The 12,314-nt window shown below is 37.5% G+C and overlaps 1 protein-coding gene across 1 annotated transcript in view; it reads left to right on the top strand.

The window, feature by feature from the left end:
* CTNND2 (catenin delta 2) overlaps positions 1-12,314 on the top strand; it is a gene marked incomplete at its 5' end in the record, with an annotated part of 536,051 nt that overhangs the window by 456,508 nt on the left and 67,229 nt on the right. Inside the window, one exon of the mRNA XM_082045132.1 lies at positions 2,894-3,044. Within this exon, the coding sequence (XP_081901258.1) occupies positions 2,894-3,044 (151 nt within the window). The remainder of the gene's footprint in view (positions 1-2,893; positions 3,045-12,314) is intronic.

The following is a 12,314-nucleotide window of genomic DNA, read 5'->3' as shown; positions in this document are numbered from 1 at the left end:
TACACATGCTGAAGGCTTGCATGTCATTTATTCAGTAAGGAGGTTTATGTTGTCTCTTTTTTTCATACTGAGATATTTCAGTGTTTCTCCTACAATGTCTTCTGCTCTCCCTAGGGTTAAAAAAATGCATTTCTTAATTTGTTTCTTTTAGACTTTGTTTTAGAATGGATGATGAAAATACTACAATCCAAGAAGTCTGTTCTAAGCCTGGGTTTCATAAAACAAGTGCTTGTGTTTTCCCTTGGTAGCTGACTAAAAAAATTCGAAGGAAAACTATTTACTGAGGTTTTAATGTGGAGGTTTTTATAGTATATTGAATAATCTGTAAGATCATTTTAGATTCTCTCTGGTATTGAATAAACACAAATAAGGTTTTCTTTAAAAACAAACACCCCCAGTGTTTCTCCATGTAACCCATATTGGAGGCACTACATCTGTGACGTCCTTTAGTGATGAACGAGAGCATCTTTCAATACACAGTCTGCAAGCTTCAGCTCTCACCTCACCCAGACGTGCTCACTCCTTTCTCGCTGCTGCCGTGAACTCTCACTCTGGCAGTCACCTTGTCATCACAGCAGACACAGCGGAGGCCTCCCCTGTGAGAGGTGTAAAAAACCAGCAATGGGAGTTTTTAAGTGTAAAATGCTATTGCTTTGGGTACTCCTAGCTGCAGGTGAGAGTGTGTTTAACTGGCAAGTAAATACATGTTGATTAAAAAGAGGAAGCTTAGACAGGTTAATTTGGTGTTTTCATAGCATCCTTTATATTTAGTATTCCATTAAAATCACGATATAGGAAAGAAATTATTTTTCAGCAGATACTTCCAGTTAAACTCACTGATCTTTAAGATGTTTTATTTTTTTATATGATGATCATCCTATACACTGGTTCTAGAGAGGAGACTGGAGGAGAGAGCATAGAATAAGATCAGTCAAGAATCCTGCTACCACTTCTCTCACCTAAAACCTATTTGCTTTGCTGTAGAAAATGCTGACACATTTACGTTTTAGACATATTACACTACTGTGCTTAGCGATGCCAAGAACCCGATGTCTCATTTACGTGACTTTAAAGCTTATTGTAACCATTATCACTTTCATCTACAGCAAAGTCCAGTCAGCTAGCTTTTGTTCTGCATGGTTACTACAGAGGAGAAATAACAAAATAATTTTCTTTAAATGCTGGTTTCTTTTCCTTTTTCCTAATTTCCCTGAATGGCTTCACTTGGAATGAATTTCTACTCCAGATATTGCAACATTGCAGCCCTTCTTTGTCTCTGTATCTACAATTGTTACCATGAAATAGATTCTGGCTTTTGCTGTTCAAGGCACCTGTCCATAACATAAACAGATGCTAGCTTTTAAAGTGAGCAATTCAGCTCTGGTAAGTAAAGGCCATATGAAGAGGTTAAGCATGGTCTGCTGACAGTGAGTGTGCTTACAATGTTCTAATGCTTCATTTAATGGAATTTGGTTTTATAATACTACTTCTGTTTATGGAGAAATGCTGTTGTGATCTAACTGTTCTTTAAGGTGTGACTTAACTGTTCTTTAAGGAAGGTTTGTCAAAAGAGAAGGGTCATCATGATCTGAAAATCCTAAGGCTTATCAGCTTAGTTTCTGAAATATTTGAAATATTTCAAAGGCTAAGGGTTTCCAGAACTTTGTCCTCAACTTCCAGGTATGATGGCAGGATAAGCATCCATGCCATAGTACCAAAAGGAGGGAAAAGCTCTGCTTCAATGAATTCCTTTAAACTATCAGTACAAGGAGCACAAATATGAACTTGAGGAAAATTACAGAGAAGATTTCGGGATGAACATCCTGCAGGTGTCCAAATACCTCAAATTTGGCAATATCCATAGATTTTAGAATCATAAGGTCACAGTTTTGGTCTTGTTTGTTTTTTTTCCACCTTCTGGAGCTAACAGTGGAATGGAAAAGAGAATAGTATAGTTTATGTTACATCCCTTCAGATGCTGGGAACCTCAAGTTATGCAACATTGGATGGACCTCCTAGTCATGGTACGCCTCACAGATCTCATCCACAGAGAAGTTCACTGGCATGATAGTCTTTAGAACTCTTAGAGGATTTTCTTAGAAGTAAACATGTCTATTCATTATTTCTACTGTCAAGGAAAATGATGTTCACGTGAGAACATGCTGCTTCACTTTGAGATAAAGACAAGGGCGTGCCATTGGTATTACGACCAAGTGGGAGATGCCTACAAGCTTCTCCAGTACGATCTGCCCCTGGATTTATCCTGCAGCCATGTGGCACATGCGTCACAGCACATCACAGGCCTGCACCTGCCTCCAGTCAGCTCTTATGTGAATCTCTTGACTCCTCCATGTGTAATAGTCTTTCAGTTAGGACCACTGCAAGTGCCAAAACCAAACTGGTCATTGTCCTCATTTTTCCTCCTGAATAAGGTGACAATCACAAGAGATATTATAACAGCATGTTCATGTTTTCAGACTAAATAGTTCTTACGGTAATAACAAAGAAATACTCAGACCTCTTGAACATGTTTTGTATTATGTATTTTGTAATATAAATCTTGTTTTAGCACTGAACAAGCATCATTACATGTTGCATAGAAAATGCTGATGCAAAGTAAGTGATCTGCAGACCTGGGCTGTGAAGATGTAACCAGATGTGCTAGGAGTAAAGTCAATTCATCATTTAATTTCTCTGCCATCATAAAACATTAACGCAGATTTCCAAATCAAGTCATTGCTTAACGTCATAAATGCAATTATTTCCTCTCTTTGGAGTTTGCACCCAATGCTTCTGTTACCCTGTACCCAATACCTGCTATAACCTGAGATGCCCTGCTTTCTGTAGTGGATTTCTCACTTTCTTCTTCACACTCTCCCATGTGTCTTCACAGTGGTCAGTGTATATCCGCGCTGCTGTCCGCAAAGAAAAAGGATTGCCAATCCTGGTGGAACTGCTTCGAATAGACAATGACCGGGTGGTATGTGCAGTTGCTACAGCTTTACGAAACATGGCCTTAGATGTCAGAAATAAGGAGTTAATAGGTATGTTCTTTCCAAACAATCTATATATTCTGTGAGTTTGCTGTTTTTTTCTTCAAGTTTGCAGCAGAATGAGCACAATGAAAACAACTATTCTCACATTTCTTGCACAATTTCTTTAATCCTTCCTCTAATGTGTCATATTCACATTTTATGTGACAGCTTAATTTTATATTGCAAGGAATTGTTAAATTATTTAAACATCATGCAGTGTTTCAAGATCTGTCATACTGTAATCTCCAGAAGAAGAGCAATGGCTTTGTTCTGCTTGAGCACTTCGTTCTTAGGCTGGCAGTAGCACTTGCATCTTCCAAATTGAGGATCTAAGCAGAGCAGCTACTCCTGGTCCTCAGATTATCTATTGCAAGTATTTTGGGGTCATGAAGTGAAAAATCATAAAGATGGTAAGATGGTTCCAAGAATTTACCGGGCAGATTAGTAGCTTCAGCAAGAGAACTGGGAGATGCTTGATTCACAAACACATATGTAGTTAAGGAAGAGAAAAACAATTTACACACATCACTGTTGCCCCTGAATTCTGATGGTATGGTAAGCAAACATCTTGGGTTTTGTTTTGTGGTTTCTGGGTTGTTTGTTTATTTTTCTTTTTTGTTTGGTTTGTGGTTTTTGTGGGTTTTTTCAATTCTTATTTGGTTTTGGTTTGGATTATTATTATTATTAGGATTAGTTTTTTTACGGGATTTTTTTTAGCTGAAATTCATCCAAATACTGTGGATCATTGAACTTCTATTTTCATGTTCTGTCTTTGAAAATAATAACTTCTTTGCTTCTGAACTATTTCAACAGTCATGACAAAATTATCTCTGCTTCTTCTGTACATTAAGAGCGTATTTTTTATTCATTTTTGCAAACTTGTTAATTTATTACCATTACAGCATACTTCTCCTCCTCTGCTTTTAATTACAGAATTCCACAAATAGATACTTTGATCAGGATGTTTTATTATTTGTATCCAGTGCTATCTCAGGGTTAGCGCTTCATTACAGCAGTGCTCTGCAGGTTGTTAAAACAAGGCAATCACTCCTCTCGTGTTGTACAAACTAGAGAGACTTCATTGACAAAATATTTTAAAGCAAATAAGAAGTAGAGGTTGATGAATAGTGTAAACCTGCTATGGTTGCCCAGGGATTGAACTCAGGACTGATGCTTTACCTGCAAGACCAGCCTGCTTGTTCAGCTTTTTCTTGTGTTATACTTGATAAAACTGACATGACATCAGATTTGTTTGATGTATTGTGTTCAGATTTCAGGAAGCAGGATGCTGCATATGTGTTCTTAGTGGTTGTGGATTTTTTTGTTTTCTAGGAATTTAAAAGTAGAAATTATTGCTGAAGCAAGTATATCAGGCTGTCTAATCTGGATTAATAACAGACCTTTGTTTTTTTCTCTCATGATCCACCTCCCCATTCAGTCTACAGTATGTCATAGTCTCTATTATTTAACATCTTATTCTTTTCTTTGTGGGACTTCCTCTAAAGGGTTCACAAACCACATTAATGCTGAGTTTTCTTCTATATTCTCTTATTCCTACTTAATTGACATCACAAAAAGCTCTTTACAGTTGCATTTACTGAGTATATACATATTTTGTAATGCCATGACTTAGACTATATATGGTTACCTTTTCTGAACTCTGATTATTTTAATTGAAAGGTTTATTTCTTTCCCAAATATGCAAATTTGATTTACAGAAGACTAAACATGTGAAAATGGAGCTGTCTTAATACAATGTGCCATTCAAAATATTCAGTAAATTATGAATAATAAGCTTGCATAACCTCCACATTTTAATTTTTTATGGAATTCTTGGAGAACATGTGATAGAAAGAAAAAATGAATTTTAAAAAGGTGGGAAAAGTGTTGAAAATAATTACCTAATAAATTTATTTATGTAGCCAACCTGTAATGGTTATGCTGTGATGCTCAGATTTAAGTTATTTGTGGGGTGATTCTGGGGAATCATACTTTATGACTGGAGTACAAATTTGCTGCAGTTTAAAAAAAAGTCCAAACATGCCAATATGACAGGGAAGTTATGACTATAATTCCTGAACTATTTCAGCTGTGATCTTTATATGTTTTTTCTTTGGCTTTCATCATTGAACCTCAAAGAAACAGTAATAACGGTCATTATTTCTCTTGTTCCTGAAAATTTTTTAGCAAATAAGGCATATCATAGAGCTGATTTTCAGAAATGCTAAACACCTGGAGTTGTCAAGGATTTCAACTCATGTTGTAGGTGGTCCATTTTTGTGAATATTGCAGTTCCACATATTTTGTGAAGCCTTAGCTATTGTTATGGAAAGAACTCAGAAGGAGCTTCTTGAGGTTAGTCACTCAAGCATCTTTCTGCCTAATCAGAATCAATATCCTGATTATCTTTCCTGTTTACAGTTTTAGTTTGTGCATCATATTCTTCCAGTGACAAACTCTACCTCATGAACTGGCATTTCCCCCTAAGATAACCTTTTTTAAAAGGGGAATTTTCCAACAGTATATATGGTGAAATTATTTAAGTGGAATTGAGTTGGGTTTTTTAAGGCATCTATAAAGCTTTCTTTCAGTGGTGCTGTGGTTCTGTTCCCGGCTGACAAATTTTTACTGAAATGTGCCAGAGAATGAAATATCTCTTCCTGCTGCTGCCAAGCTGCCCATAAATCACTGTTGAGGCATCTGGCAAATATATAGAAAAGCTTGCTAAAATCCAAACGCACCTGTACCAAACTATGAAACCAACAAAAAGACCCTTCTTTTGAAATGACCAGAAGTTTCTTTCTAGACTCCATTGAATTGGCCGATCTGTTTTGTTTATCACACAGATCTATCAAGTGTGTTGTTATGTTGCTAAAGGTTGGTGCCAGGTTTCTCATATAGTTTAGCTGAGCCATCCCCATAACAGCATTTTCTTAATTTATATTGAGGTCTTCCTGGGGTTCATTTCAGGCATGTTCCATGTCCTTAATAGGACTCTCTTTTTTCTCCTCCATCGCTTTTACATTGTGCCATGTGCTGCAAGGCCAAGACAGCGGACATATTCATCTTTCTCCTTCCGAACATTAAACTTCACTCAGACAAAAGCATGTTAAACCTGGCCTGCTTAGTACTGGCACGAGGTAATCCAGCACCCAGTTTCTCCTCCTTGGGCATTACTGCCCAGGTGTGTTCTCGGTCACAGTCAGATCACATTCAGTTTTCACTTGCCTTTCAGGACCCTGTCTGCATGAAAGAGGATCTACACTGTGCTGCTTCCCAAGAGTGCACCCAATGGGAAGGTTTATCAGCCTTTTCTCTCTCCCAGCAGTGTCACAGCTGAGGGAAATGGTGTGTGGATTTTGAAAAGACTCACTACTGATATTGCCTGGTTTGTTCTTCTTTAGTTTCAGCACTGTAGGCTGCAGAGTGCTCCCATGTCCATCTGGTAGCCCAGCATCTGCCTGCTTCTTTTCATGTGCTCTGCAAGCATTTGGCTTGTCTTCCCTCCTCAAAGCAGATTCTGTCTCTGCTAAGCTTCTCCATGGGGCCATTAGCTTCTCTCACCAGTCCCACTCTATGTCTCTGAGTTGGCCAAAAATCACACTTTTTTTCTTTTGATCATTGACTTAGATAGAAGAAAGTCACATTTGACCCACAAGTCCTCCAAGAGCTTTGTTGATAACCTCTGTGCATTTATGTCACCCTGATGTTCCTTTTTCCTTTATCTTTCCCTGTCTAAAAAGAAACAAAAAAAAAAAAAAAAGAAGGCTGAGGAGGCAGAAGTAGAATAACAAATCCACCCTCTGTGTCCCCTCAGCACTATGTAGGTGCCTTAAGCTGAGGATATGGCATTGTTCTCCCTCCCCCAGGAATGACACTTTTAATTTGAGAATTACCTACAGACCTGCTGCTTCTGGCAGTGACACAGCAGGATGCCAGTCAGGCCAGCGCCTGCCGCAGAGCTGTCCCACTGTCTTCCCTACTGTAAGCACACCTATACACTTTTATTCTCTCATTGGAATTACCTCAAAAAATTGCAAACTTAAAATAAGATTTTTTTCCTTAAATAGAGGAAACTTGGATCAGCTGGGTGGGGCAGAAAGGCTTAAAAATAAATCCAGCTCCTGTAAACAGCATCTTTGCAGGATGACTTGCTTCCGTGCAGTCTGTTTCAGCAACTTTCAGTGGCTTTCTGATTCACAGATTCACAGATTCAAACACCTTCCACACAGTCTTCTGGCCTTCTAGGAAACTTTGTGGATCATCTGATTGATCCTGCTCTGCAGACCCGTGTCCTACTTTAGACAACCCCTCTTTTCCTCTCTGGAGTTTCCCAGCCAGCTCTGGTGCAGCAGCCTCCCTTCTTGTTGGTCCCACTCCCTCCTCAGCATCTGAGAGGGCTTTCCAAAGTGAGATTCCTCATTCAATCCTGGGGAATGAGCCAGCATCATTTTTCTCTTGTCTGAAACACAACCAGCAGTTTTCCTCTCTTCTGCCATCCGTGACCTGTTTAACAAAAGAGAACATGAAATATACAGTTAATTAGAAATTATGTCACTTGTTATTCTGCCTACACAAGCAGGCACAGACTGTCCCTGTCAGTGAAATTTTTAAAGGTTGAATTTCTGTCCCCAAAATTTTCATTTGCATTGTTCTTCTATAGGCACGGAATTTACCTTTGATTTTAAATGACAATTATCTTCGCATTTTAAAGTGCAGTAGGTGGTCTTTCAGAAGGGTTAAACTGATTTTTTGAGCTTCCCCAGATGAGAAATTTGTCACTATTCATGTATAGCAGAATATTTACAATATAAGATTTGCCCTGTTGAAGCACAATTGGGAACTTGTACTACTATTGCATTTCATACTGTTTAGTGGTAAGTCCACTATGGATATGGCTTTGGAATGAATGCAGAGCTGGAGGTAACATTTTTAAAATTTCAATGCACAGTTTTGTGCTTCAGGTGTTTCTATCAGTTTCCTCTCATCCTGGCAGTGGTTTCTAATGCTATTCTGGGTCAATGTTGTTTGAGAGAAGTATTGTACTAGTGATTCAAGAGCACCATTCTTTGTCTTGACCTCTTGGCCTGTATTTTTGTGGTTAAATAATAGATGTTTTTAGAGACTTGAAGTATTTTGATCACTCACCCTTGAATAAAAAAGGAAGACAATTCCACCTAAATGTTTTTTTGTTGACTTCTTGTCCTGCATTAGAGGATATATCCTTACGTATCTCTCCCTTGTATAGAGAATCCATACATCTGTTCAGGGCTCTAGATTCTAGGGAGTCTGATGGGATAAATTGAAGTGTTGCAATACCGAAGACATCCTTTTTGTGGCTATCGCTGTAAAAGCATCTTTCAGATAAGCAAAGTTAGTGGTACAATTTCTGCCATGTTCACAAGATTTTGAATCAAATCTTGAAACAGGGCCTGTAGCAGAGTAGTTTTTTAATAACTGTTCCTGAGTTGAGGGCTACAAGGTGTCAGTACGGAATTACTCTCAATTCATTACTCATCTGTTGGCAATGCAGTTATAAGATATACAGAAAATCTGAGGATAGCAAATGTGTTGGAACCTGCTTAATCTTGCTAGGCATCTTAAAGTTCATTGTCCAGTATAAGATACCTATATGCTGCTGAGTGTATGCCTCACCATCTCCTGAGCAATGTGGGCTTATTTGGGTGCCTGAAATAACTGGTGTTTGTTTTAAAGTTTTAGTGCTAAACGTGAGAAAGTTTGATTAAAATACATACCAGGTGTTCTCAAATCTAATGAATCGTTAGACTCACAGAATAATTCAGGTTGGAAAGAACGTGAGGAGGTCATCTTGCCCAGCCTTGCACTCAAAGCAGGGTCAGGTCTGTTATTTCAAAGTGTGATATTGATTCATATTTGGAAAAATTTGCTTTCAGTTGTTAGTGTGAAAACACATCAAAAATGAGTATTTGCATTCTCACAGCAGAACGTGACTCTTCTGGAGCATAAATAACCACATGGGGTTCTCCTAGCTTAGAACATGGCCCCATTTTAAGACTGTAACTCTGTTTAAGTATTAGTAATAAATCCAAGTGAAAACAGCATTCACTTTTGTTAGTTACAAGAACTGCAGATATAAGAAATTCCAACTCATAGTAATGTATATTGATAGAGAATATAGGAATGGTTTGGGAGATGATTAAATCAAACATGCAGCTTTCATCCCACTTACAGTGTCTATGTGCAGGTTTCTCTCCTTTTTGAATATGAGCTCTTCTGAATTTCTCACACATACATCTCCAAGGATCTGAAAGAGAGATGCTGAATTTTTTTATTGAATTTTTAATTGACTTATAAAGTATCTTAGTCACTGAAATGTTAAACTGGTATAAATTCACTATGGAAAAGATGCCAGAAAGCATTAATCAGGAATCTTAGACGTTTGTTCAGAAGAAGGTGGAGACAGAATATATGTTGCAATTTGTTTGTGTGAGTTTTTATTGCACTTCATTTGTTGTATTTAATAGTTGAGCTATGTGAAACCTATATTATGGTAAACAGATACCTGAATAAGAAGAGACTGTCATCCAGAGGTTGATTTAGGAAATGGAAGATATGGCCATGCATTAATAGCTGGTCCTCTTTATATCAATAAAGAGAAAGATGTTAGTTGTTAAATGCATAGTTGAGTTTTGATGTTTTATTACACCTATATGTCAAAGTCCAAACTTTCTGATTTCTAGTGTTGTACCCATAAGTTAGCTGAGAATTTTAACTGGTGAAAGTTTAAGTGTTAAATATTTTTTCCATTACAGTGTAAAAGCCTTGTGTCAAGGAGATTTTCATTTTTTCTTGTGCCTTCAGCCACTTGTGCATTGCCTTTTGCTCCAGTTTATCTCAAATATATTTCTGACGAGCAGAACTGGTAGTTATAGAGGTTAGGAAAGGTTTCCTTCCTTGGTCGTTTCTTATTAAATAATATTGTCAAGAGAAGGGATTTAGGGGGAAAAACAAGGTTGGTTAAACCAAATTCTCATTTTTAGTATCAAAGTGAAGATCAAGCATTTTCAGGTCTAGATTAACTCTTTTACATCTGCACTTCCCTACTGCCTAAGCATGGCTCTCTGGATTTGGAGGGATTTTTCTCTACTGTGAACCATCTGAAAAACTGGTGTTTCAGCTAGTCAGGTAGGCTTCTGCTGCTTTCTCTTTACTGTCCAGTAGAGAGAAAATGGCACCTCCAGGTGTTCATCCCACTTGCTTCTGTCACCTAAAGTCTTGGATCTTATGGTGGGTGGGTCCTGTGTGAGAACCTAGAGAAGTAGCTAGAGACTTGATGTCTAACTTTCGGGTGTGTGAAGATAAGGATGTAATATCTCATCAGAAGTTGTTCTGATAATGCAGAATAAGTACTGTCCTGCTCCCCTTTAACTAGCTCAGTAGGCTTTACAAGGGCAATTAGTGAAAAAGCGCTGTGGTTTTTCATTGTACCTCAAAACAACAGAAATAACTGTATACAGGCTCAGATCTAGGATAACGAAGAATACCACTTTCACAGATCTGTTTTTCATTGTAATATTAAGTCAAAGAATCACACAACATTCTCATCTCCACAAAATAAGATCAAGATGCCTCACAGTACTAACAACAACCCAGACCCAGGTCATCTGTTCCTTGTAGTAGAATAATCTGTGGGGAAATGCCTGGAAAATGCCTGTGTTTCTGTTTCAAATGCCAGAGTCTCAAGAGAATCATCTTCAGTACTGCAACACGATACCTTATCTAGATGATGGCAGTAATTTTAAATGATGCCATATGATGTTTTAAGGTTTATAAACCTTAAAGTATTTATTATAGGTTTTATAACTTTGTATTCACATTCAGTATTACTTGACATTAAATGCAGAGTGCAAGTCATAAACATTACAGAATCTTGTGAAGGTGGCCCAGGAAAGCCTAGATTCAGTGTATCTACCAAAAACAGCACCATCAAAAAAGCCCCAAGCAATTAATGGATGTGCCTTTTTGTTTCATTGGTGTGGATTTCACACATAAGTGCCCCAACCTACACCTTACATTTTGTTTGAGATAAACAATTTCTGTTTGGTTCTGTTCTTCTGCATAAGGTAGAAAGCAATTAAATTGTAACTATATACACTATTCTCACTCAGACGATTGACATTTCAAACAATTCAATATCAATTTTCATCTCTGTTTCTCAGTATGTTCATGCTGAGAAGTGCTACTTATCTTTTGAAAATTCGTAGTTCTGATCTAAAAAGTGCATATAATTCAGTTGCATATTCTATAAAACATACAGAGACAAAAATGCAAATGTCACAAACTGCCAAAGTAATTTTAAAAGTACTTTTAATTCCGTGAGGAATAATCCTTAAATCTGCAAATTTGTTTTGAAAATCCACGTTTTGTGATAACTTTACTTTAATAGATAAGTGTATCAAAATAGATGTTTCCAGATGTTCTGCATCAGCCTCAATTCATGGAACAGTGAGCTAGTTTTATTCTATGTAAGATGCAAAATAACCTTTGCTCCTGAAATCCTTATCAACTTAAACAATTTTCACGTGATCGAAATTACAGGTATGGCATTTTTTACTAAAAGCACTTTTCTTTGAAGAAACTAGAACTCCTATTCATGACACATGTCAGTGAAAGAGAGCAGAATATGGCAAGTGAATTAGCATTTTATTTTAAAAAGTGACATCCTTTTTTCTTGCATGTGAAGAGCCTGGGAATGGGGCCAGGACATTGCAGTTACAAAGGATGTTAGAGGTGGAGCTAAGAATTGGAAAAATTAAGAAAGGATGAATGCATGTCAGTAATTTAAGCTATCTGTAGATTGCTTCCAGTCATATGAATAGTATTTTTCTCTGTTCACCTACATCCTCACACTCTCTAAATTAGTGCAGTTGTTCTTGCAATATCTCATGCAATCCTGGTTCATGAGTTAGGTGTTCACAGGTGAAGTGGCTGTGTACAATGTCCCTCTCCTCAAATGTGGCTTTTGAGACATACTCAGACTTCTGTTTCAGTGTCCCCAAATTTGTCTTCTGCATGTTTCAATGTGTTTGTTGTTTAAAAATGTTTAAGAATGTTAAGGACAAAACCTGAACACCCTTCACAAGGTGGCATTGGTATAAAGCTCTGATTGCAGGGATTTAAAAGATTTCTATGCCCCTGTGCAGGAGGACTATGCGGACATGATATGGGCTAACACAGAAGTAGAATACCTGTGGATATGCAACAAAAATGTTTGTCATCATCCATTAGATAAATGTC

This window comes from Streptopelia decaocto (genome assembly GCF_964273445.1).
Source record: "Streptopelia decaocto genome assembly, chromosome: 2".
In the NCBI taxonomy this organism is placed as follows: Eukaryota; Metazoa; Chordata; class Aves; order Columbiformes; family Columbidae; genus Streptopelia; species Streptopelia decaocto.
Note: the sequence above shows the minus strand (reverse complement) of the source record. Positions and strands in the feature narration are given on the sequence as shown.